Source organism: Hydra viridissima, unplaced genomic scaffold, assembly GCF_058129835.1.
Source record: "Hydra viridissima isolate aposymbiotic clone 2 unplaced genomic scaffold, HvirCarnegie_v1 scaffold_4, whole genome shotgun sequence".
Taxonomy (NCBI): Eukaryota; Metazoa; Cnidaria; class Hydrozoa; order Anthoathecata; family Hydridae; genus Hydra; species Hydra viridissima.
This window is the reverse complement of record NW_028324303.1, coordinates 18,263,611-18,291,592: the sequence shown is the minus strand read 5'-3', so window position 1 is coordinate 18,291,592 and position 27,982 is coordinate 18,263,611. Positions and strand designations below refer to the sequence as shown.

Sequence of the window (27,982 nt, the reverse complement as noted above, 5' to 3'; positions counted from 1 at the left end):
ATATATATATATATATATATATATATATATATATATATATATATATATATATATATATATATATATAGTATATTGGAATCCATTGGACTTAAAGTAAGAGCTATAATGTCTGATGGAGCAAGCCCAAATAGAAAATTCAATAATATTAATAAACTGGAAGTTTACAGCAATATAATAGTTGGAGTAGTTCCCTGTACATGAAACCATTTTACTCTAGGTAGCTACAAAACTAGTTGATATTTTGTATTATTTATTATCTCTCTAGTTATACATATACTAAAGTAGTTAAGTAAATGATCTCAATTTCTATATCATAATCAGCGTTATTAAAAGTTATATGAAGAGATATCATTCTGCTAAAGTAGTATCACATATCTCCAGTACAGTTTTTACTGATTATCAGTGCAATATTTACTTATTTTTATCAGATATAGATTATATACAGAATTTTTTGTTCTGTTTTAGAAAATTTAGAAAATAAATTAAAATTTTGAGCCAACACTGACATTTTATTGTTGCTAAACATTAAATTTTGTTATAAGGATTGCAGTTCTTCTATCTGTTTTTTGTTCTTTATTCGATAAGTGTTTGATTTAAATTAAATATGATTATAATTTGATATTTTATTACAAAATATGTCTTTATATATGAATATATATATGAATCTTTTTAAATTTTTTCATGTTGTTTTTAAATTTTTTGTTCGCGCAGTTCAAGTTATATATGTTGATAGTTTGCATATATGTTTATATTATGTTCAAAGTTAAAAAGTTTTTGATAAATATATGTATGTGGTAATATGTGTTATATAATTGTTTTATAAATGTGTTTTTAAAATAGTATAAAATGTATCTGTTGTGTATATAAATATTATATGAGGTGTTTATATATGTTATGTAAAGTTAAATAAATATGTTGTGTTTTATAGTTAGCATATATGTTTATATTATGTTGTTTACATGTTTTCAAAGTGTGTGACTTGGCAAACATGTTGAGCAAGATTTTGCGTAAAGTTGTTATTTATGTTACTAATATTGTTACATTTGGCTTACCTTTATGTTGGTGTCTATTATTAAAAATTATAAGTGGTTTTATTATTGAAACTCACTGCTTTTAATCATTTACTAAAAGGCACTCAAGAAAAATCATTTTGCCGTATATACATTTTGTTTATATCTTAATTTGAATTTTTAGAACCATGACATACCAACACGAATTGTTTTCTAAAAGCTAACATGAAATAACAATATTTAACAACTACTACTCTCTTATCATGACATCTTATCTCTATCAGATATATTGATTTATGATTCATATATGATGTTTTTCTTTGTATTTACTTATCCACTTATCCATTACATTTTTTCGTTTCAGATTTATCATATGATGAGTTTATACGATATAAAAGAGCAAATATATGTAAATTTATATGAATTTTTTAAAAACATCTGCTAATAATTAGTCCAGTCAACGTTCAAACTTCAATGTTGCATATGTCATTTTTAAGTAGTTTCTAGGCTTTTCTAAATGTGTTTCTTATTCACATGGTTTTACAAGCAAGGTCTGCAAGCAAATTTGAGCTGGAAATTTTTTTTTTAGCCTTTAAGGAGAATTGGCGTTATTCTTTGTTTAATTTAATTTGCTTAAAATATAGTAGTTCGAATAAACAAATGTTTGTTTGCTCTTGGTTTTTTACTCATCTGTTTTCAGATTTTTATAAACTAGGCAACTCAGCTAAGTAAGTTTTGTTTTATTTTTTAGTGCAATTGGAAAGAGCTGAAAGTTATTTTTTAGAGCAATTGAAAAGAACTGAAGTGCTTTTTAGTTACTTCACACAGTGTAACTGATACTGATTTGAGTAAGTTTATGATTTTGTTTTATTTTATATTGGATTTACTTCATATTAGGTATATACTTTATGTATTTATTATGGAAAACTGACTGTAATCTGTTGACATGAAAGTTTATAAACATAAATCTGCCTATATTTCAGTATATTTTATATTTCTCTGTATCTATATAAATATTCTTTCTTAGAAAAAATAACAGAATAGAAAAAATAAAAAAATTCCTTTAGAAAGTAGTTGAAAAAAAAAGATGATATTTTTCCATTGTGCATTGCAGTCTAGATTCTTTGTTGAATTAAAAATAATTGATGTAAATAAATATTTTTTAATATTTTTGATAAATGACTAATGTGTATAAACATATAAAAAGATATTGACTTCAATAAATCTTAAGTTTAAATAAAGTCTTTGATTAGAAAAGATCACAATTTGTAAGATTCTTTTATGTTCATTTATTCAGTTGTAACAATAGTAAGATTACTGGTAATATGTTTAATGATAATAGTGAAATTGAAATAGATAGTATTAGGCTCAACGAAGTTATTAATGTAAATGCTAATAGGTAACTTGAAAATAGTTGTAAAATGAAAAAAATAGATCTAGGCAGGATGAAATTAATCATTGTTGAAATGTAAAAAATGCTGCTTGGTGAGCAGAAAACTTACTTGACAGAATTCAGTGTCAAGCAGTGTTAATGTCTGTTATTTTGATTTAACTTTAGACACTTTAGAACAAAGCAAAGTATGAGTTTAACTCTTTATAGTAAAAATTGACACTTTTAAATTTAAATAATTTAAATTTTTTTACAATTTCTATTATAATCATGTTTTTTTCTATTATAAACATGGTTTTAATTTTGTAAATTTAGTATGATGTGATATTTACTCTATTAATCATTGTCAACAGTTACAGAGAAGCTGGAGCTTAATTAAGAAATGCTGGAAATTAGCTTTTAATCAAGGTAAAAATAATTTTGTTTACTGGTAACATAATAAAACCAGTTACTACTATTTATTCCGTGTTTTTTTTACTTTTGTTAACATGCTGCTTTGGAAACACTTTCTTTCTCTCCCTCTCTCTCTCTAAGATAAGAGGGAGATTTAATAAAACTTATGTAATTACTGAGCTCTTACGTATTTCTTAATACCACACATTTATAAGAAATATTTTACGAGTTGCTTGCTATTTTATGATAGAGTTGCTCAAATTGTTTAACTATAATTGTCCCTTGATTGTTCAAATATTGTAATAAATAAAAAGTTTTTAGTCCAAGTATTTTAGTTAATAAAATATCTTATTAAGTTGTGGTGCTATTTTCCAGTGTTACTACATTGTGTTGTCTAGCATTTTTATAATCTTGTTATTATTATTATTATTGTTAGTATTATTATTATTATTATTATCATTATTATTATTATTATTATTATTATTATTATTATTATTATTATTATTATTATTATTATTATTATTATTGTTATTATTATTATTATTATTGTTATTATTATTATTATTATTGTTATTATTATTATTATTATTATTATTATTATTATTATTATTATTATTATTATTATTATTATTATTATTATTATTATTATTATTATTATTATTGTTATTATTATTATTATTATTGTTATTATTATTATTATTATTATTATTATTATTATTATTATTATTATTATTATTATTATTTTTATTATTATCCTATTTCTACTAACAATAAAATGCAAATGATAACTAGCTATAAAATAGCTATAAAATATCTCTTTCTTAGTACTTTACAATTATCTTATATTTGAGAATTAAAAAATACAGTTTTTATGCTTTCAATATATGCTTTTTTTTTTTTGCACAACGCATGATTTTTTTTATTTCAATCTTTCTGGCAATTTTGAACACGCTCCTTGCTACGGAGCTTTTTCATCTTTGGACTATCATTTAATCCGGAAACTTGTTGAAATGGGCCGTAACTGATAAATGGTGGACTTGGTAAGTTTGACTCAGTTGAGTATATTGCGCAGTTCTTAAAAGTGCAAGGATTTTGTTTCCAAGCATATCTTATCCCGTTAACGTTTGTGGCATTTGTGACAATAATAACCTTGTTATCTGTTGTATATGAAATTTCAGCTTCTGTCCAAGATCCATTGCTTTCTAAGACCTGTTGATTAGAATTTTTGAAAAATGAAATCTAAGAACTAATAGAAAGAAAAAACTGAGATCTCAAACACGTTTTTACATTTATGAATTTAATCTTTTAACTCAAAAACAGGTATGCAAAAACATGAGAAACAAGAAAGTTGAGAAATAGTAACAAACCTCAAATCCTTTTTTGCTTAAAATGCTAATTCCCTGAGCAGGAGTTGATTCGGTTTTATAGTATATAACAATGCTCTGTAACTTCACCCCTTTAACTGGAAGACAAACAATAGCTCTATCGAATAACGGCCCAGTCCAGTATACGCTTTCTTTAAAAACAACTGAACGCGCACCTAAAACCAATCTAAACGCTACATCATCTTTGTCGCGTGGGTGAATACTTCCATAAGGAGAATTATTATCAGCTAAATCCATTGTGACCGCCATAAAAACATTTTCTTGCTTCTTATTGGGTACATAGCCATATCCAGCAGTTTGAAGCCACCGAATTACAGGAAATCCAGGAATAACTTCATCGGATAGTGATGCAAGCTAAGTAAGAATACATAAACGACAATCTATTAACTTATAACATACGTATCTCCGTTAATGTTTATAGTGTATTTCTTTAACGAAAGTGTTAGTCACCTGAACTAAACCAAATGGAAACTTCGAATCCGTTTTTCCACCAGTTCCATTACTCCAATCATTTCTCCAACCATTTATCAATGCCGGAAAAGAACAAATGTATCCATCTGGTTGGAATGCATTTTGTTCTCCTTGATACCATATAACTCCATAAATTGTAGTCATAAGAAAAGGTGATACCATGGCGTTCCAGAGGACGCTGTCTTTGTTGTACAATTGAGGGTAGCTGCAAATTACATTAAAAATACAAATTAAATAGTCAAAAAAATTTTAAACTGTTTCTCATAATTTGTTCTAAATCTTTTCACAATTTCGTCAAAAAAAAAAAAGACGAGTTCTAATAAACGGCCTTCTATTTTAAGTATCAACTCTATGATAGTAAAACTTCAATCATTAAAAAAAAATTTTTTAAAAAAAGTTTAGAAGCAATTAGAAGTAGATAATTAAATTACGGAGATGAAGAGTTACAAATCTTGAGAGTTTCAGGAGAGGACCAAGATTCAACACAACTTCCTCCGAAGTTTGATGATATAAGACCAATCGGAACTTTATAAAGATCATAAAGCCGTCGTCCATACATCCAGCAAACTGCTGAAAATGAGCCGACTGTCTCTAAAGTTACAGTAAATATGTAATATAGCTATAATATCTTAAACATGAGTTTTATATTAGTATTTACTATTAAAACATTAAAGTTTAACATTCAATTTAAAAATTATTTGGAAAGTGTTAAAAAGAATGAGCTATGGGAGAGGCTGATAAGCAAAAAATCTAGATCAATTTTGATAAAACAAAATTTCAAAAAATTTATAAATCGTTATGTGATGTAACAAACATGAGGTTTTATTCCATCATAAAAAAGCATTCTATTGGTGGACAGAATAAAAGAATTATCTCAGTTGTTCCAATCACCAATCTCTTTCATTCGGAATAGTGATATTCCAATTAAGGTTAGAAAAAATCTTTTAACAATACAGCTTAAAGTATATTTATTTTTTGAGCAGTGTTCACTAACAACCATAAAATATATTTAGGATCAAGACAACCTAACACTTTGGCAGAAAAGACATTTGAGTAATTTGTTGTAAAAAAAAAGGTCAGATATGTTAACGTGGCTGACAAAAAAGGTACTCCATGAGAAAGTGGGGCAGGCATGTAACCCACCATCTCAGATTATCAAAATGATCACCGATTTCACAAAGATTATCTTGTGAAATTTCAGTACTGGTTTTTGAGATATCGTTATTTCAAAATCACCTATTTTGGGGGACTTTTTTGGTTTGGCGGCCATCTTGGTTTTTGTGTTGTATTTGTTTTACATGTTATTGTAAGACATAAAGTGATCAACCAGAAACTTTGCACCTTAATAGTTTTGAAGATGAGAAATCAGAATATAACATTTATTTTTCATAAAAATAATGCAAACCAAGTCAAATTGAGGATTGTTTTTCTTTTACAACTTATTTCTAAAACTGTAATAGACCAAGAAAAGAGGCCTGTTAACCGAGGTTGCCTACTTTTTGTCAATTTTTTTTTCTGTAATCAAAATACGTGTTTTAGTAAATATTTACAATGCTTTAGTAAAAAATTGAGATATAGGTTTTTTGTGGATTTGTTTTAAAAATGCAGGACATTTTTGTGTAAAAATAATTGAAAGGATGTGGCTATTTGTTAGTTATTCATTTTTCTTAATTAATCAAATCAGAAAACTTATACAAAAGAAAAGTTAGTAAAACTTACTTCACTCTTTTTCCTAATGAGAACTTTATTCAAATCAACAAATGTTTGTTTCGTTTTAAATACTACTGACATACTTAGTCTGTTGGTTTTTTTACTAAAGCAAATAAAATAATGAATTTTAAAACTGAAAGACTAAGGATTAATCAAATTATTAGTCATCTGGCCAGCTGTTGTTCTTTCTCCCTATTTAATTGTAAAATTAAAAAACAAGCCTTTCAATGAAAATTACAAAACATGTTCAATATCTTAAATTATAAATGATAACGACACTGAGTAGCAGTCCGTGTATTTTGTGTTTATTTATTGTTGACTCATAAAAAGTAATGTATCTAAAATGAACGAGGATTTATGTACAGTTGTTATTTTATCAAATGATAAATGTCATAAAATGGTATATACTAAATCAATTGGGTTATTCACAGTTATTCAGAGAGAGATTTTTTAATGTCGATCTGGGTTATGAAAATTAAATGCTAATGTTAAAAACTGTTTTCATCATGAACAACTTTTACTTAGCAAATTTGCTAATTCTCAGAAGAATTGCTTTAACACATTTAAAAGGCATTAAACCAATATAAAAGGTAAAATTAATTGTTTTTTTACTAATTATGCAAATACCTTTAACAAAGAGTTCATGCACTATGCTTTTAAATAGTTTAACAATTTTTTAGTTTCTTTTTCTCAGTTCAAAAATTATACTTCTTACTTTTATAGACCATTTTTACTGTTAATAATTATAGGTATAGCATAAATATACCAAAATGCTATATTTATGCTTGGCAAAAAGGAACCCATGCTGTATGCGTCTGTACGATGCACCAGAACCTAAAGCTTAAGCTTAGTGCAGTTAATTTGGAGAAAAGTCATTCTCTAGTTATTTATATAAAACATGATCAGAGTGGTACTGAAAGTCAACCAACGTCTTTTTGTTTCACGTTTGAAGACTTAGCACATGATGTTAAATTTGTTTTTTGTGTTATGAAAAGAACTGTCACATTTTTACAAGAAATGTTCCCCAATACAACAAAAATCTACTACTTTTCTGATGGTTGTGCTGGCCAGTACAAAATTTGCAAGCATATCTTAAATTTATGTTATTATACTAAAGATTTTAAGATGCAATGTGAATTGAACTTCTTAGCGATATCACATGAAACATCACCATGTGATGGCATTAGTGGGACGATTAAAAGACTTGCTTCCGATGCAAGCCTTCAACTTCCAATTGACTCACAAATTCAGAATGCTGAAGAAATGTTCGATTTTTCTAAAGACAACATATCTGATATCAAGTTCGTGTTTTAAAAAGTTGAAGGTATTTGTTCAGTCCGTATATCTTTTTCTCCGCGATTCAATTATGTAAAGACTTTATCTGGTACAAGAAATTTTCATCAACTTATTCCACACGATACAACAAACATAAATGCCAAAAGAGTCTCTGAGCAGGAGAAATTTAATTTAACATTCAATCTTTCAGGCTCAATGCATTATCTCCAAGAAATTAAAGCTGGAAAATATTATATCTGCATATACGATATTCTTAAGAGGGTCGGCTTGGTATTAAAAGTTGATGAAAAAAAAAAGACGCCCTTGAAAAATTCATGCATCCTCATTTACCCAACTCTTCTTTCAATTGGTCCAGAAGAGATGATTATTGTTGGGTTCCTCAATCTCATATCCTGATTATGCTAAAAACACCGTCATTTTTAACAACAGGCCACAAATGCCAGATAGACACAGAACATTTGCCTAAGGCCCATTTTTTAAGTTATTCAGCCACAGGAGTAGTACACTATTGATAATCAATAAGATTCAAGAATTTCTAAAGAAGTATTTTCTAAAACCCGAAACGTACTTTATTACTCAAATCTGTTTGATTATTTATCAAAAGACTCAAAAAAACCCAACTCTTATTTTTTTACAAAAGGCTCTTTAAAATATGATTTTAAGAAAAAGTAAAACAAAATATTAGCAAAATTATGTTACTTTGGTTCCCAAGCCACCTTTCTTTGTCTATTAAATTTTCCCAGATAAACTATAGTTGAAATAAAGTTCTTATTTTTACTTTGTTCCCATTGCATTAATATAAAATAAACATATTCTGATTCCTCATCTTAGAAAATAATAAAGTGCAAAACTACGTTTTTTATATGTTCAAAACTTAAGATCGCGACTGCAAATGAAACTAACTTAGAGATTGATGAAATTCAATAGTACAAAAAGAAAAAAGTGTTTCGTAAAGACTTTGAAAAATATATTTAAAAACTTAAGCTAGTAAGCAACTAAAATTGAACCAAATTGACCTCTTTAAAAACCTTCGCAAATTAACTTATTGTAAATTACGAGTAACTTCTCTTGCAAGTAAATTTGGTTTAATTTATTAAACCCATCTCAATCGGTTGCTTTAACTATTTATAATATAAAGCGCGAAATGACAAATACAAACTACAAATTGAAGAAAAATATGGGGATAAAAGCATAATTAGCTAAAAAAAACAGAAATTATTACTCCTTATTATTACTTTTTAAATAAGCTGTTAGTTTCTTGGAATATTTTATTACAAAGCTCCCTTCATGTACTAAGTATTGCTTACTAGGAATTAAAATTGCTACTTATTTACCTTTGGATGGTAAAGTCCACTGTTGCTCAATATTGCTAGTGGAAATTTCTTTAACAGGAAGACTTGAGTAATATCTTCCGGTGGTAAAGAATCTAATGTTTGTATAGCTTGAGGATATGTTCATTTCTTCTTCTGAGGTAGTTGCCTTAAAGTAATATACACAATAAAATGTAAATTGATGTAAAAGCAATCCTCTAAACGGTCTTCCTTTATGAAAACAATTTTATACTTGCAGCATGTGAAATAAAAAATTTGGCTAGAATTTGAATTTGGATGTAGGCTTGTTCAAAAGTCGATTACAAATAGCAGGGGAGAGGGTGGAGGATTGGTGCCTATCGACAAGAAATTATAAAACAAAAAGAATTTCAGAAAAAATCGGAATTAAAAAATATTCGCTATTTTTTAAATGTATTAGCAACATTTTAACATAACATATGTTCAGAAATATTAATGGTTAAGTATAATACTTTTGAATTTTGTAAACGTACTTTTTAGTACCAACGCTCCCTTACATAAGAAGCATTGGTACACATAGTGTTTACATTATTGCTGTAAGAAATTTCATCAAAAAAAAAAGGCAAATTGATTGAAAAATAAAACAGATTTTCAAACCAACAAAATATTTTATAACATATCAAGAAATATATAGATAATTTGTTTATATAACTGGTATTTCAACAATTATATTTAAATTGCATAGGTGCATAGTGCATTGTGAATGAAAGCATTATCAAAGCATTTAAGAATAAGAACCACGTTGTAAAAAATGTATTTTACCACACTTTACCAAGTATATATGTTATCTACAGAACAGATATTAAAAATTCTGTACCAATGCTTCCCGATTTGAATGTACAAATCCTCACCCTTTAATAGTGAGTCAGGGCCAACTCAACAGCGTGGCCAAGCACCACTTGGCCACAGGCGCCGCTTCAAAGGGGGCGCAAAAAAAATAGATAATTCAAAAATCAAATTAAAAATTAAAAAATAAGGTAGTTTTTAGATTAAGATTTCAATTTTATAAAAAAATTTTTTAAAGAAAATTTTCTATAATTGTGGGAACTCTAAAAAACCAGTTTATACAGTACTACTGGTATAATCCACATTAAATACATTTTTGCTCATTAAGCTAACTCAATTCAATGCATATTACATTTTTTACTCTTTAAAAATTTAAGTGAACAAAAAAATGTTTCAAAAGAGGATATAAAAACAACCATTATGTTTGGAAATAAAAAATTATCAAGAGCTCAAAACCTAAAAAGAAAACAAGAAAAAGACGTTTCTCAGTTAAAGTATTTGGGAAGTTTGGAGAAGTATTTAAAAACTTGCTCAGAAGTTGTGTCAGTACCATCTATTAATACCAAAAGTATTCAAAGCATTCAGGTAAGAAAAAATCAAACATTTAACAATTCATCGTATATTAAATTTGGCTAGAATATCATTAAAAATTTGAGTGATATTTAAAAATTTGATTAAGTGTGAGCCACCAACTAGCCAAAATGATCTCAACTGTAATCATTCTGAAGCAAGCAACCAAATGGACGCCGTCATTGAGTCTACAACATGCGCAGTTGAACCAGAAATTTCCCATAATTACTTGAATGTTGGAAGCTGGCCTAAAAAAATTGTCTGTTGAGCTAGATATTGAGCCCGAATTTGAAAAAAAGCGTGGTCGTACCAAAAAAAGAATGTTTGCTTATGAAAGTCAAGAGAAATCAATGACTAAAGAAGACAATTTTAAGATTAACTTCTTCAACAGCATTTGCAGGATCGGTTTGAAAATGCTTATGCAGCATAATAATCAGTTCAACTTTCTTTACAGTTTAAATGCCTAGGACATTACTAAAGATGAGTTACTAAAAAGATGCATGGATTTAGAAAAATCATTATCTTGCAATGAGTTGAAAGATGTTTCTGGAACTGACTTGTTTGAAGAGATGAAATATTTGCAAAATCATTATAAGGGAAACTACTCTCCAAGAAATACTTTAGACTTTATTTGTTTAAACAATTTGAATGCAGCTTTGGGAAACTTATTTGTCTTTCTCAGAATACTTTTAACTATACCTGTATCTGTTGCAACAGCAGAGAGGAGCTTTTCCTAGTAAAGTTAATCATAAACGTATATATTCACAATGACACAGGATAAAATGTATGGTCTGGCAATGCTATCAATAGAACAAGCAATTACAAAAGAATTTGACTTAGAAGATATGATTAAATCATTTGCTATTATAAAAGCAAGAAAGATTAAATTGTAAATAAATATTGAAAGTTTAACACGAATGTCCATAATACAATTTTTTTTTTTTATACGGGGGAGGAGGGGCGGCGGCGCTAATTGAAAAATGGCCACAGGCGCCATATACCCTTGCGCCGGCCCTGTAGTGAGTGCTTCTAATTATTTATGTACTAAAAACTTTTAAATTTTTGTTTAGATTTTAAGGTTTAAACTTAAGTTTGAGCAAATTAAAATGATAAAAAATACTGTAAAAAGTAGCGTATTCACTATAAACAGGTAAAAGTGCAAAAATTCAACCTAGCGGCAAGATAAACCAAAAGTATGTTTACAGGTAACAAATGCTTAAAACCTGACAGTATTTTCTGTGGAAGAAGTTATTATAAACAACATTTGGTATCTGCATTCAAAAGTTGAAGTTGATCTAAAATGGCCTAGTATTTGCCCGTGTACTAAGCAAATACTCAGTCTTTTTAGACCAACTGCTCCCCCATCTCCCCTATTTTATTTTCTTAAGTTAGTGAGTTTTTTAATATCAAAAGAATTAAAAAAAAATTAGACTATTTGCTTCCTGGATGTGCTCTCTCTAAGTCATTTTTAAATGTGCTAACGGTTAAGATCAATTATTGATTCTGTAACTAATTACTAAACTAGTCTGATTTTGTCGAAGCTGAAAAAATAATTTTAGGGCTGAAATAATTTATTTGCTCCCGCACAAACTTTAATATAAGTTGGAGCGTTGGCACAAACAAAATTCAGAAAAAGCGATAAAACAAGAATTAAACTCAGCAACCTTTTTAAATTCAATTTTAAACATTGATTAAACTCTATCACACATATGTCTTTTTTACTTACAGCACCTCATTGACATAATGCTAAAATTATGTCATATTTGGCAATGATTTTTTCGACTCATAATGTAATTTTAAAATTTCTTTAAAAAAAACCGGAAAAATAATATTTTAAAGCTAAAAGCAACTTGTTTAACTTTCCATAGGACTTTTTTTTGAATGAAAATGGTTTCTAAAATTTAAAGTAAACGGCCAAACTTACGAACTTTACTGGGAGCCCTTAAGATAGAACACTATTGAAATGTACTTTTTTTTAAAAAAATCTGACTGATATTTAAAAACTAATATTTTTCTGATGAGAAATATTATAAAATAAACATTTGGAAAAAAATTTTTTTCGTCAGTTTTTCCAAAATCCAAAATGGCGAAAGAAACCTAAAACTAAACAATTTTGTGACAGATTCCTATGCCACATTATTTTCTCTCGTTCCAATTTTGTAGATTAAGTGCATTTCAATATTTTATTTCGATTTAACAGATAGAGTTTTGATTTAAGGACTTATTTTGCGTTTCATCTCAAACTAATGAAACTTTGCTTGAAATACTCATTAATTGAATTATCAAATGAACTAATTTCTTTTGTAAAAAAGATGACAATAGACAATTCATCACAACTCATAAATCTATAGGCTAAAAAACTTCTCAATCTCAGAGGTACATATGCTTTCCACATCTGTTTCAAAATATCTTTTTGAAATAGACTTTTTGAAATAAATTTGTAAGACCCACTAGCCTGTCATGCAACACCAATTTTTAGAAAAAAAATCCTTGAAGTTTATCAAATGAATTTTCAACAGAGAGTTTCTATCCACATACTTTATCAAACTTTTTTTCTCTGTTTTGAGTGTGAAAGATATATTCTGTTGTAGCGTCAAATAACCTGTCAGCGGTTGTTAAACAACGCAACTGTGACATCTTTCCTGTATCCCGCAGAGACAAAGATGTTTTTGAATTAGAATAAGGATCTAATAATAAAATTAATATTTTTTATGAGCGACTTAACTTTTTACTGACCAACATCATCAACTGCAAACTTAGCAATACCCTAAGTATTTACATATAAAAAAAACCTTTTACTACCTCATGTAATGGAAAAACCATGTTACTTTGTCCTCCACAGAACCAGACATTTCCAAATACAACATCTTTGATTTTAATGGTCACTAAATTATTAGCTACAATTGATGTACCCTCCACAGTAACGGGATAGTCAGGCTCTTGCTCGTCTAATGTTACTTTCCATATGTTATTTCCACTTGCCTCTAAAAAATGAATGTTAATTAAAGCATCTGTGATTTCAAAAATAAAAGCGTATATTTAAAACCAAAAAGACTTCTACAGCATATATTTTTACAGCCAATAAGTTTTCTCTACCTTTTTGAACAGTTGTTAGATAGCGTTTTTCATTAACTTCTATTGTGACATCCTTCCCTTCCTCACCGAAACCCCAAATTACAGCTTGGTAAGGACTTTTTTGTAGGACAGCATGATCAGCATAGTGATTGGCGAAACGAAAAACTGGCAAACTCTCAATGTTGTTACTTAACAAAACTAAAAAACCAAACAATGTCAGCATTTTCATCGACGACACTATAACTCAATTCTCGCTTGTTATGCAGTTTTACGCGATATTAATCGTCAATGTTGACTTTAGAAAGATCTTTACCATGAAAGAAAAATATTTGCTGAGAAGTTTAAAGGTGAAAATATTTAAACTCAGGAAACTGTAAATTTGACCAACTTTCGTTTTCTAAATATGGCATCTTTTATGTTATAAACTTGGAATATTTGCGCTGTTGTCTTCCACATTTTAGTATCAATCTTTTGTTTTGGAAAGAATGTTTTTAAAAAGTGTTTTGGTCTAACCTTTTTAAATCTGGCTGTTTTAAGGGTAATTGACAAGATTCAAGTTTTTAAGAAGTTTTAGAGCTCACTTGGGTAATTTATTTTTATTTTCTAATTAATCAGTAAGCTAGAGTTCTATTAGTTATGAAAGATCAGCATTTTTAAGCAGTGTGTCTTTCGAAGTTTTTAACTTTTAAAACTCAAAGAGAACATGGCGTTTCATCTTAAATTGTATTTAACCTAAAAATCCATATATATAGCTGCTTTGTGTTACATAAAATAGCTTTTAATATTTAGATTTTGATTGTTTTCTCTTTTTTTCATTTCTTTTAGTTAAGCTTGTTTATGGAATGTTTTTGAATAAATACTAACTTATTTACATTCCACTTAGCAATTCTATAATTTTATTGATTAAAACTAAGAAAATATCATTTTTCCGTATTTTATTATTACCTTCTTTTGCTTAGTTTGTTAGAGACTGAGAGAAATGCCTGCATGTTAATCTTCTAGTATTTATTATTTACTTATTATTATTTACTTAAAATACAAAATTTAAAAAAATGCAAAAAAAAAGTACGAATTCATAAAAGAAAACGAATATTTAAGTAAAGAAGCCTATTAAATAAGTAGATTAAGATAAGAATTGGAGCAAAGTAGATATCAACAAAGGTTTTATCAAATTTACTTTTTTACTGTAAAACATCCAATGAGATCCATATTATAAGAAAACTATAGATAAGAGTGTTAAGCTAAATAAATGTACCTGTATAAAATTAAGTAATATATAATTAACATTACTTCATTAACAATTTAAAATATAAATTATTTTAAGAAAGGAAAAAGACGTTTACTAAACTAAACCTTTAAATAACTACGCCATTTTCAGCTACAACTCTATTTCTCAACAAAAAATATATTATAACAAAAAGATACGGGAGGAGTATGTGAAATCTACGGTAGAGTTTTTCCCGCTACGGCGCTCCTCCGTAGCGAGACTCCACCGTAGATTTTACATAGTCCCCCTAATGACTACATCTCTTGTAATCACCAATACAAATATAACCAACAAACAGTAATATAAGAAAAAATTTATTTTGATAAAGTGACAATCCATCGTATGTAACTTTCTTTGTGTAAGGTCTTCTTAAAAAAAAGTTTTATAGAACATACTATTTGCTCATTAAACCCACGCTACCAGGGTGAAGCAGTAAGAATAAAATGTTGGCGGATGCCCCTATTTAACATCAGTTCACGTACAGCTTTGCCTTAAAGGTTTTTGCATCATCGCTTGTTAAAAGCTCAGGACTTCTGAATATAAATCTTCGCAAAGCTCTTTGAAATTAAAGTGTCTGAAGATCATTTATTAATTCTAACTGAATCGCTCTAGTTTTTGCACTAATCAATAACAATACATATACCTTTAACAGATCAACTCTCTCGTTACCATCCTTTATAAATAATAGATCAGAATTAGCTCTAGGTTGATTTCATTCGAAATTTAGGAAGATCAAGTTCGCCTTTTTTTTAAGTGTTCGTCCTTCGAAGAATTTACAAATGACGCTTTTGATTAAAATTAATGTAACGGACTTCCTGCCTTAGGTGATCTAAAATAATTTTTATACTTCATTAAGAGTGCCTTTATTACAAGGTAACACAATTAACTGCTTTTCAGAAAAATGGTTAGGTGCTTTTGATCAAAACTTAAAACTTCATTATTAAAATAAGGTCCTTTTAGTTGCAGTAAACCACACTGGTCCTCAAAGAAATTAAATGTAGATTTTTATTTATTAAACTTTTCATCATTAGAAATCTCATTTTGATGTTCTTTAACCAATAAATTTAAACCATAATTGTACTGATCAACTTTTCATCATCATTTGATAAGTTATTGTCATTAACATTTCTAATATTCTTTAACAAACTTTTTGCAAAACCTAAAACTTATGAGGGGACTCTAACTAAAATTTGTAAAACTATTACGTTTATATCAATTGTTTTTGAGGACGACTTCCCACAAAACAATGTACACGATGACAAATTAACAACCTCTGAATCACCAAATTTAACATATTTACTACATTTCTTATCAGCATCTCTCATAAAATGATTCTTATCAAACTTAAACATTGGGAAAATAACACTTTCCTCTCTAAAAAGTCCTGAGCCTTCCGCCTATCTACTGCTTTTACAATTAGGCAAATTATCAGTATGAGTTGAATATCAGCAGGACTTATTTCATCCTGAACAAGGTGCCAACTGTCACAACCAATTATCCCCCTGATTTTTACTACTCTATTTTCTACGCTTGGTTTCCAAAACATGATTTACCTTTATTTCCAAAGTAATGCGACTAAAGGCTCTGACCATGCTACAATTTTTGAGATAATAACCTTATCACAATTGGAATGAAAGCCTGTTTCATGAGTTTGGGTGATAAAGGACAACCTAACAGTTCTAATCGCGAGATGGACAAGGTTTTAATTGGTGCAACTTTATTTTTTAATGTTAGTTTAACACGAATGTAAAAAACAGAAGGGTATGCTTGGATTGAACTGTCTGAAAAGGCATGTAACTGTATTGGTATAATATCTTCTTTAATTTCTCTTATAGCGTATCGTGGAAAGCATATTTGCTGAATTTTTGAAAGCTGCAATACAAAGGACTCCCATAGAAACTTGACGCACTCTGGAATCTCCTCATCCTATTCCTGTTTGTCTTTACAAAGTATTTGAATTGTATACTTAACCGCAAAATTAACGCCCCACTTATAAATTTTGGCTTATTTTGAGAAATATTATGTATTTCCCGGATTTATCATTTACATAGATGATGATATTGTTACGCCTTTCGTAGGTTTTATTCCGTTTCCCTAACTTTATTTTGAAAATATTGCAGCTTTTCATAAGTAGCATGTTTTGCTGTAGTTAAACATCGCTTTTAAAAAAGTATGGATTGGTTTTAAACTGTTTTAACCTTAGAAAAGATAAATGTCATTTGACCAACACAGCTGTTCGCAATCAGTGTTCTAGACAAAACTGAAGTCGTGATGAATGTGTTGCAATTGTTACTTTGTCTAATGAAGGCTTATCAAATTGCGATTTGATAGAAGATTTGGAGTGTACAATAGTCAGTAGGGTTCTACAAAGGTTTGTAGAGACCAATGATCACGCTAGAAGACTTGACCAAGGCAAACCACGAGCTACCAATGCCGTGTAGGACCGATTTTTAATACTTTGAACACTGAGAGAAAGGTTCACTTCTGCGCGAAGTCTTCAAATACAACTTGCTGAGGTTCATAGACCTGCTGTTAGTCAAGATACCATAAGAAACTGGTTTTTGCAAGGAAGTATATGAATAGGGAAATACATGATTAAGAACAGATCATTTTTACAGATGAGTCAAGGTTTTGTCTTTTAAGTTCTGATCGCCGCCCAAGAACGTACAGAAGACCAAATGAAAGATGTTTCTTTGTAACATTCGAGAAACCACTTTATACATTGAAGATGGATTCCTTCTCATGCAAGTTAATGCTAGTCCACATATTGTTACTGAATACTTAAACAAAATTAATATTCAAGCTTTGGAGTGGCCAACTTGCAGTCCAGATATGAACCCACTGGGGCATCTTGTCCCAAAGGGACGCCGTGTTGGAAGCAAACATCCAACACCTAACAGCCTATGAGAGCTGCGACAAAGTCTTATCCGCGTATGGGAAGATATCCTTTGCGAAGCGATTAGATCTTACACTGTTAGGCTGTAATAACATCAAGAGGTGGCAAAACTATTTATTGATAAGTCAAAAATGTTTCAATGTAAGCGCCACCCAAGAGTGTACAGAAGACCAAATGAAAGATATTTCGCTTGTAACATTCCAGAAACCACTTTATAGGGAGGGGGCCCATTGACGGTATGGGACGGAATATCTTTAACAGCCTGCACAGAGCTTTTATTGTTGATGATGGACGTCTCACTTCTCAACAATACATAGCAGACATTTTAGAACCTTTTGTGGTACCTTTTGTACCAGACATTGGAGATCAATTCCTTTCTATGTAGGATAATGCTAAACCACATACGGCATATATTGTTACTGAATACTTAAATAATGTTAATATTCAAGTTTTGGAGTGACCAACTTACAGTCCAGATATGAACCCTATAGAGCATCTTTGGGACATAATGGGATGCTGTGTTAGCAGCCAACATCCAACACCTAACAGCCTAGACGAACTAAGTCAGAGTCTTATCGGCGTGTGGGAAGATACATCTCAAGAAACAGTTTGATCTCTAATTGAGAGTATGCAACAGCACTGTCAGGCTGTAATAACATCAAGAGGTGGTAACACTATTTATTGATAAGTCAAAAATGTTTCAATTTAAGTTGTATTTGTGTGCATAACAACGATCATCATTTTACTCTATTTTGCTAAACGAACCATACATTTGGTTTTAGTTTATTTTTTCACCATCCGTAAAAGTCAATTTTATTACTGTAGTCGAAAGAATTGAGTTCATGTGTTCTATTCTTAATATGTGTGTCAAAATATATGATACTGCTGACAACAATTAATATAAATCGAAATGTATAAGTGACGCTTTATATTTGCGTTTAAGTGTAGTTTGCTTAATAATAATTTGTAATATACTGCTATACATGGAGCGGAGTCGTACACCCTTGTTGCTATATATAAAAAAAACATTTTAGTTAACCTAAATTTTATAAAAAATATTTTAAATTATACACACAGGTACTAAACAAACATATTAAATGAACTTGTAAAATCATGAAATATATTGCTTCCATTCATCATACAAGCATTCCTTTCCTTCATCACACATTTCTTTAATACGTGTATCCAAATGTGACATTTGGCATGTATTACAGTAATAATCATCACAACATTTAAATTGCCATTTCTCTAAGGCTTTCCCATTCTTCATTTAGAATTTCGTCAATTTAAAATTCCATTTGGTTTAAATGCCTTATGCATTGAAATAAAGAGGTCAAATGAAAAAGAATTGGATGTAACATAATCTGAAATGCAGACAGTGTTGCAGTGGTTGCAAGAAAATTAATTTGTTGAAGATCATGAAGCTGAAAAAAAAAAAAAAAAAAAATACGAAATGCTTTGCCAAATTCAAAGTATCTTAAATTTTGTATTATTGATTCATTTCAGAATGCAAATGCAAAGTTTTTTGGATTTACAAAAAATGAAGCGACAGATAAAAGAAACAATATTGGAAAGGAGGATGCAAGAAAAGCAATTAAGAAATTTAAAAACCGATTTTAAATTTCTAAAAGAAAATTAGATGATGAAGAAATATTAAAAAAAAAAATTAAAATAAGCTACGCTTTATAAGATAAAGTATTATTGGATTTACAAACCCGTTTTAAAAAAAACATTTTATTTGTTTGGAATGTGAAGAACTGTGGACGGCTAAAGATGAAAATACTCCCAAATTGAGTTAAAATTGCGAACACAGAACTTGTCGGGATTGTAAAGATAAATATAAAATGACAAGTGAAAGTCTGTATTCATCGTGTAGTTCATATTTGAACTTTTGTAATGCTACTAACAGTAAATGCCTCAGATGTGTTAACAAAATATGTGAAGATTGTATTCAGTAAAATGTCAAATGTAAAAGTAAATCTTTGGCAATTATTTGTTTGAATTTTAATATATTTTAGGGAGAAATAACACAAAATATAATTAAACATGATGTGTTGAAATAAAAGGTGTATTATGTTCAAACTTTATGTTTGTGTGTTTGGTGATAACTATATATATCATGGTAGTTGTAATAGATTTCTGCGAAATATGTGCGTAAATTGGAACTAAATGCTGTTGTTTATTGAATAATTATCAAGTGTAAATAATTTTTTTGTGAAAAATTTTAAAATAATTATTTATTTATTTTTTTATGTATAACCGGATGTTACTCAGTTGAAAAGTTATAAAGTTTTAAAAGGAAATGCAATACATCCAAAAATCGCCTAATCTGCGGTTCGAATCCGCGAACTCCTAAAAGCTATTATGTTTTATATTTTTAGGTTAATAAAAAGTTATTGTTATTAATTTTATAATATTTTATACCTTTAGATTAACAAAAAATGAACCAATTACACTGGACAGTGGAACCGAACAAATATATAAAACACGAACAATTACATTTGGAAAGGTTAGCTACAAATAATTTATATACAAATAGGGAAGAAGAAAAGAAATGAACATTTATATACCGTATTTTTCAAACATGTAAATGATAATGCCAACATTAAATCATTTCTGTTCATTATTTTTTATTTTTTTAAAAGTTATATTGTTTTAAAAAGTAATGTTTGAAATGTATATATTACTACAAATGTTTATTTTAGAAAAAATAAAAGAAAAAATGATAAAACCAGAATGAGATATTAAGATCTTTACGGTTCAAATAAGTTGTACAAAAAGTGTGGCTTTTGTAAAGTTTTCCACGGAAATAAATTGGTATATATTAAAAAATGTAATGTACGTTTGTTGCAGGTGTGTAAAAATGTGAATTTAAACATGAAAAAGAATACAACGGTCCTCAATCGGCTTTTGATATAAGAACCAATAAGTGTATAAATTGGAATGAATTTTTGTTTAAACTCTTTGAAATTGTACTGTGAATGATTTAATAAAAAAATCATTTGGAAAAAAATTTTATTTTTAGAAAGTTACTTAAAATGAAATACGGAAACACAAGTCAAGTTTATGAACAGGTAATAGACGAAAAAAGTGAATACGAAACAAACAAAATTAAAGAAAATGATATGTAGATATGTGTCAAAATGGTAAAAGTTTAAATGTGTTTACCGACAAAAAATTATCTAATGATTGTTCATTGTTACTTATGTGGTCAATTGGTGAAGCTAAATAAGGAATGTAAACAAAATGTTTAGGACCAAAAAAAAAATTATCAAAACTTCGTAAAAAACAATTTGAAAAAACAAAAAATGTTTATAAAAAATAATATAACTAAATTATTTAGAAAATAGTATATATAAAAGTTAATAAGAGTTTGATTTTGATAAACTAAAATTTTATATTTGTATTTTCAAAGAATTACATTTTGTATTTTAGATATAATAATGGAAACTAAACAAATATTAAAAAAGTGAGCTGAAAAAAATGGTGAAGAAAAAGATTTGATGGGCCCAATAGAAAATACGATTAAACTGAGAAATAAATATCATGACGTCATTTTTGGTAATGATTTTAGTATTGAGGGTTAATTAGGACAACTAAAAAGAGAATACGCAACGGAGCTAGTTCGTCGTGGAATACAAGAAGAAAACTGACAACAAACTTTGCATGTGTGGAATGATTGTCTGGGATTAGGTCAAATCACAAACGTATCTGTTTAACTAACTTTTAGGGTGGAATGCAAGAACCGAACTTCAAATTTGAAGTCAAACTTCAAACCTTAAGTGCGACTTGAGCGAATGCATAAAACGAACTTCAACTCTAGTCAGACTTGAAAACAGCCAAAAATAGACTGTTTTCAAGTCTGACTACAAACCAGACTTGGGAGAGCAAAAATTCTTTCCGAATGCAAGAAGCAGACTTGACATTTCAAGTCAGACCACGGTCGTTTACAAAAATAGAAATTGAAAGCGATGTAAAAATGAAAAAAATTTATGATTTATCAATAGCTGCAATCCTAACATATTCTCAAATAATTTTACAAATAGGAATCTTCTAAAACAAAGGTAAGTAGGGATAGTTCCTATTATAAGCAAAGTTTACATCAGCCTTAATAAAACCTTGATATTTGATTGCGCGCGAATATTTAAAACTGAAAAAGCAGCTTGTCGATAAAAATTTTTGTCTAATTTAAAATTGAGAATTTTAAAGTCAGGATAAAATAAAATCTGATCGTAGAATTTCTAGATTTTTTTATTAATACTGAAATTCAGTCTATATACAAAACAAAAAAGCAAGTTTTACTGAGCATTCAATTTTTTTACTTTACATTGATGGCTTACAAGTGATGACAATATTGCACAGTTTTTGGCTGGTTCTAAACTATGTATAAGTGCTACAACTCAACTCAAACTGCTAGCGTTGTTTATAAATTTGCATTCTCTAATATTATTTTTTTGTCTTTAGATGGAACTACACAACACAAACTTGAAATTCATGTGCAGAGTTTGTGGCAAATGGCTCGGAAAAAAGCCATACCCTATGAGCATTAGCCTGAAAATCAGGATAGAAGAAGTTTTTTTTGTCAAACTGACAGATATAGAGAGTGTTCATCCCTAAAGAATATGTCATAAATGTTACTGCACAGTTAATAATGTTAGCAAAACAAAAAAAACAACATCTGTAACTTTTTTTTCTGGCTGGCAGCTACACAACAGCAACTGTGTAGTGTGTCAGATGGCTGAGAAACTGCGAAAGGGAGCAATAGGCACACATTCAATTTTGAAAACAAAGAAAGATTTTTAAGGAAGACCTGGAAAAAATTAACGTTGGACAGTTGCCATGCTTACATCAATAAAGGAAAGCTTAACACTTAAAACTATATACAGCCTGAGTGAAAATATAGATATATCAGAGCTTAAAAATGAACTAAACCCTAACTTAGAGCTATGTCTATGCTGTATGTGTAATAAAACGATGTGAACATTTGTTTTGCTTTTTATGTCTAGTTGAAGAAATGAAACAAAAGCATTTAAATAAAACATTTTTCCCACAATGCAAAGAAAATATTTATTATGACGACTTGATGGCAAGTAAAAAAATGATTCCCTGCTTAAAATGTTGACACTTGTATGTTCTGTATGCAAAATGAAACTCGATGCATTAAAAGAATATCAATCATATAAGTTTCATAAAACTATCTGTATTGCAAAATCATCTTTACTATCATCATCGTTGTCATCATCACCGTCGTTATCATCTTCATCTTCTACATCATCATCATCATCATAATCATCATCATCATCATCATCATCATCATTATTATCATCATCATCATCATCATCATTATCATCATCATCATCATCATCATTATCATCATCATCTTCATCTTCATCATCATCATCATCATCATATCGTGATTATCATCATCATCATCGCCATCCACACCATATAGATCAAGTATCACTATATCTGAGATGTTTAAGCTAACTAAAGATAGTGATATTCCATTAGAGGTAGAAAAAGCCACACTTCACATCATTAAACAAAAGATGGAAAAGTCAGGAGGCAAATCAATTCAATTTAAAAGTGTAGGGCCAAGAGTAAGTAACTTTTCTCTATTTCAAAACAAACAAACAAAATTAGCTTTATCAAACCATAAATTAAAATTAATTTACTTGCTTACTTTCCAGCCAGTGTTATTTACACATACACCAAAAGCTTTTGTCAGTAGCAATCAGGCAGCAAAATCAACCACCCGCTTGAAGTTGTAAACATCTTGAAGTTGTAGCAGGCACTTTAAATAGTGCAGTTGGCTATCAAACTTCAAAATTAGTAAAAGCTCTTCCACCAGACAATCGATACTAGCAAATTAAACAGTTAGACATATTGAAATAAGTGCAAGTTAAATAGTAGCTATGAAAACAGATATGGGTATCCCATGGGAAAAACTTAAAACAATTTCCAGGTAATTGCAATTGAATATTGATTTCTAATCAGTTAGTTATTGATATCAACATAAGCTGAAATAACTTATTTTCTTAACAGGTAGCTTCAAACATTTGACATAGGCACAGCATCATATGCTTCTCAGAGAGTAGTTGCTGAAACCTGGTCTCGAGATGACATTGTGGTTCACCTTTTACAAAGAAGAAAATGGAAAGGTTGAAATAAATCTAGCACCTTGGGGTTGTAAAAGATCTTTCAACACATATTCTTAGACCTCTTGATCAACTAATAAGGTCTAACGTTACCTAAGCAAAAGTTAAAATCTTTAGAAAAAATATTAGTTAAGCAAATAAACAGGGTTGGGGTGTAACGAAGTACATTTACTTCGTTACAGTACTTCGTTACCTTTTGAAGTACTTTTACAGGTAACGAGTTACATTTACATCGCAATACTTTTACTTTTATTTTCGTTACTTTTATGACTTTTTTACTTTGTATCGAATTACTTTCAGAAAAAAGCACTTTAAATAAGTACTTTTTGGTTCGAATGAAGTATAATATAGACAATAATATTGTCACGCCAAATGTCAACAAACCGTATTTCGATTGTGCAAAACTCTAGAACATTTTACCGGTTTCAATTTCTTGATATAATCAAGGAATTGATATTATCAAGAAATTGAAACCGGTACCAGGCGTAAAATGTTCTAAAGTTTTCCATAATCGAAATTAGGGTTTGTTGACATATGGCTTGATTATAATGGCAGCCTCCAGTAGTGCTATTGAAGATGATAAATCTAAATCTCCTTGGCCACACTTAAATCCGATGTTTAAATGTGTTAACGTTACTGACAAAATTTGTAAATTTGTTTGCTTGATGTGTGCACCACAGCCTAAACAGGTTTTATCATTTACTAACTCTCCATCTAACCTCCGGAAACATGTTAAGGTATGTATTTTTTGTATTTAGAGGATTTTTTGAATTTAATGTGTTTAGTAGATTTTTTGTAGTCGTAGTTAATCATTTTAATGGTTATTAAACCATACTAATAGTGGAATGAGTTCTCTATAGAGTATATAACAATTTTTAGATAGAATGTCTTTAATGTTTACCTGTTTAAATTAATTTTTTTTTTAATTCTATATTTTTTTGGGGAGAAAGTTTTTTTTTTTACTTTGCTTTTTGTAACGTTGTTATGTTGTGCTACATTTGTTTGTTCTATAAAGTAAGTTTCAAAAACTTTTCTTTTTTTCAACACACTGCTATAAGTTTTTTTTAAATATATTTATATTCTGGAATTTAATTACAATTTTTTTTCTGTAGTTTTTATTTAGTTAGTTGTGTAAAACGATTAATTAATTTAAAAGTAAAATGAATTTTATTATTTACAAAATAAGTTAGTTGTTCGTTTAAGTTTTTTGTTGCAAGTTTTGATCAGTTTTATTTTTATTACAACTTTTATTTTGTACAGAAGTTGTATACTTGCTTCAACTGTTTAAAAATAAACTGAAGTTTTATTTTATAAACCAGAGTTGATGTTGGTTGCTATTGTGAGCTTAATTTGTTGGTTGTTATAATATAGAGATTTTGTAATGTTATTTATCTTGCCTTTGAACACATGTGTGTTAAATATAATTTTTTAGATTAATTTTGTGTCTGTTACTGCTGTTGTTGTTATATATTTTTTATCTTGCTGGGATACAGCAACCTTAAAAAACATGACAGGTTATTATTTAGTTTTTGGGTTTTTATTGTTTGGTACAATCTTCTCTGTGTTTTTTTTTTCACTTTTTATGTTTTTTAAGTCATATATTTGATGCTTCTTTTTGTTATTTAAAAAGTTTATGTATTTTTAGTAATATAGCATTGATATAGTTACAATTTGAGTTTCTTTAGAGAATTCATTCCACTAAAATAAAGGAGTATGACAAACTGATTGCTTACAGAAAGCGAAAGATTGAAGATCAGGGCATTCAAACGCAACGAGTTTAGTTTCAGCAAACAGTCAACTTTGTGAGAATCTCTAAAATTGCATCTCAGGAGACTTTAGATAAATCTGTAGTTGATTATATAATAACTGACCTGCAGCCATTCAGCACAACTGAGAAGATTGGTTTCAGAAAATTGATAACAACTCTGGCACCAAACCGAACACTTATCTGTCGAAAATCTGTCATAATACAAATTGGTGAACGTTACCAAGTCATGCGTCAGAGGTTACTAGCCTGTTACAGAAACAGCGTTTTGTTGCAACTACAACTGACTGTTGGTGTCACAGTACACTGGATTGAAGAGTCACCTTTAAAGAGAGGATCAGCAGTATTGGCATGTCGACGCTTGAAAGGATGTCATACCTATAACGTATTAGCAGCTGTCCGAGAACAAATCCACTCAGAATTTGACATTCAAGATAAACCGCAAAAGTTACAACTGATAATGGTTCAAACTTTTGTAAAGCATTTAACCTGTATTCACAAGAGTTAGTTAGTAGCCCTCATGCCGCACATTCTTCAGAAGAACCAAAAAATGTAGATGAAGAGCAAGAAATTGAGTTTGTGTGCGTTGATGACATTCTTACTAAACCTAATTCAACATCTGATCTTGAATATCATCTGCCCTCTTATCAGCGATGTGCATGCCACTCTTTGAATTTAATAGTTACTCATGATGTTGCAACTGCTAGCTATGATACAGCCTTCAAAAAGATTAGTCAATCGACGTTTGCAAAATGTCAGGCGTAATGGAACAAGCAGTCACGAAGTAATAAATTTGCAAAAGTTATTAATGAATCATTTGGACTACAGTTTGTTGTTCCTAATCAGACGAGATGGAATTCAATGTACATGTCTATGGAACGCATAAACAGGCTGATAACTGAAAAAGGAATTGATGCGATGAACGGCGTTTGTGACGAGCTGAAGTAGCATTTATTGCAGAGTATGTCACTGTTATGAAGCCTCTTGCTCAAGCTTTTGATATCTTGCAGTGTGAAACAAAGGTCTACATGGCATACCTGCTGCCAACTATAATTACTTTAAAAGAAAAAATGAAGTTCCTTTTTCGCAGCAGCTCAATCCAGTGCTGCAAGCCAATGGTGGAAAAAATTGATGCTTCCATAGATAGCAGATTCAGTCAGTATATTATGAATGCTGAGTTAATAGCAGCAGCAATTGTCCATCCAAAATTTAAGACAGTTTGGATCAAAGACAGTGAACAAAAAAAAATTGGTCTGGAATTCTTAGAGAACAAGATTCGACAGCAGCAACAGCTGACTAAAAGTAGTGAAATTGCTAGTGCAAATTCAGCAGATGAAGCAGCCATTCTGAAATGAAGACGATTTCTTTCAATTTAGATCATCTTATGACACTAGTACTGCTACAAATAATATTGTTTCAACATATATTAATAGTACCAGTTCATCACTCGATGATCTTCATGGCCCTCCACTGTTGAAAAATGTCTTTCTTGAACTGTACACTGCTTTGCGTTTATTTAGTGTAGCAGGACAAATGTTCATGACAAACTGCACTAGAATGACAGATGAACATTTTGAACAGCAACTGCTATTGCGCGTCAATGGAAAGTTGTGGTAGACCTGCCAACCTATTGGAATAAACCTATTAATGTTGATTAATATATTTGTTTTATTCCAAGAAAAAAAAAAGATTTATGGATAAACTTATTTTTTGTATGTTTGTGTTTAATGTGTTTATTTTTGCGACGCGCAAATGTACTTTTTACTTTGTAACTAAAAAGTACTATCAAGATATTGTACTTTTTTACTTTTACTTAAGTATTTTTGTTCAGCAAGACTTTTTACTTTTACTTCGTTACTTTTACAGTCAGTACTTTTACTTTTTACTTAAGTATTTTTAAAAGGTAACGACCCCAACCCTGCAAATAAAGCATATATCACTTTGCAAATGATACATCTCTTACATTAAAGCAATTTTTAACACTGCAAGTGTACAGGTAAAGGGATCTCAAAATGTTAGTTGTTTTTAAAGATTTTGTTAAGCCCCAAATATTTGAGCATATACTTTGTTTTTACTTTTGAGAGTTGAAATAATACTCCTGCTAGATTGCCAAAAAATTTTAGTAGTTTTTTAATACAATTTTCATATGCCTTTAGATAAATATTTAGGACATGCTTTTTTCGTTAGGGACCTCAGAATGCCAGGTTTAATAATAGGTAGTATTGTTGCCAATATTGTTTAGTTTATAATGAATTTCTGCATATATTACTTATTTTCAATGCTGAATATATTTTTAAATGTTTTGTTCACTTATCTTTTATACTTTTTGCATTCCACTACACAATGTTAGGTTGAGGGACCTCAAAACGCTAGGTTAATGAAAGCTAATTAACATATAAAAAAAAAGTTGTTTGCATTCAGTTTCTTCTCGACATTATGAAATGAATATTCTGCTTATAGT

At 29.3% G+C, this 27,982-nt stretch overlaps 1 protein-coding gene, 1 long non-coding RNA gene and 2 pseudogenes across 4 annotated transcripts; 3 read left to right on the top strand and 1 right to left on the bottom strand.

Annotated features, from left to right (window-relative positions):
- The first annotated feature begins 61 nt into the window (after positions 1-61).
- LOC149890266 (uncharacterized) lies at positions 62-20,107 on the top strand. Of its 3 annotated transcripts, XR_016451700.1 has the most exons (5): positions 95-217; positions 1,375-1,419; positions 1,762-1,858; positions 2,716-2,808; positions 20,029-20,107. It is a non-coding gene; the product is annotated as an uncharacterized LOC149890266 (long non-coding RNA). The 3 variants fall into 3 exon arrangements; XR_016451699.1 differs by lacking the exon at positions 1,375-1,419 and having other exon boundaries at positions 62-217; XR_016451701.1 differs by lacking the exons at positions 2,716-2,808; positions 20,029-20,107 and adding an exon at positions 2,569-2,598.
- Positions 3,576-13,753, bottom strand: LOC149890267 (sialate O-acetylesterase-like). The gene is made up of 7 exons (XM_090084795.1): positions 13,457-13,753; positions 13,163-13,344; positions 8,990-9,134; positions 5,081-5,240; positions 4,629-4,854; positions 4,161-4,532; positions 3,576-4,002 (listed from the first exon to the last, which is right to left on the bottom strand). Exons 1-7 carry the CDS (start codon positions 13,662-13,664, stop codon positions 3,718-3,720), a joined length of 1,578 nt encoding a protein of 525 aa, XP_089940921.1. The 5' UTR covers positions 13,665-13,753; the 3' UTR covers positions 3,576-3,717.
- A 2,098-nt stretch (positions 20,108-22,205) lies between the features above and the next one.
- LOC149890265 (uncharacterized) lies at positions 22,206-22,991 on the top strand (annotated as a pseudogene).
- Positions 22,992-23,030: 39 nt separating this feature from the next.
- Positions 23,031-23,853, top strand: LOC149890264 (uncharacterized; annotated as a pseudogene).
- The last annotated feature ends 4,129 nt before the right edge of the window (positions 23,854-27,982 follow it).

Excerpts from the sequence above, each read along its gene's own strand:
- LOC149890267 (XM_090084795.1), bottom strand. The coding sequence starts at position 13,664 with ATGAAAATGCTGACATTGTTTGGTTTTTTAGTTTTGTTAAGTAACAAC. Across the intron at positions 5,241-8,989 it reads GTGGACTTTACCATCCAAAG|AGACAGTCGGCTCATTTTCA; the intron begins GTAAATAAGTAG and ends CTGTAACTTTAG. Across the intron at positions 4,855-5,080 it reads ATTTGTAACTCTTCATCTCC|CTACCCTCAATTGTACAACA; the intron begins GTAATTTAATTA and ends TGTAATTTGCAG.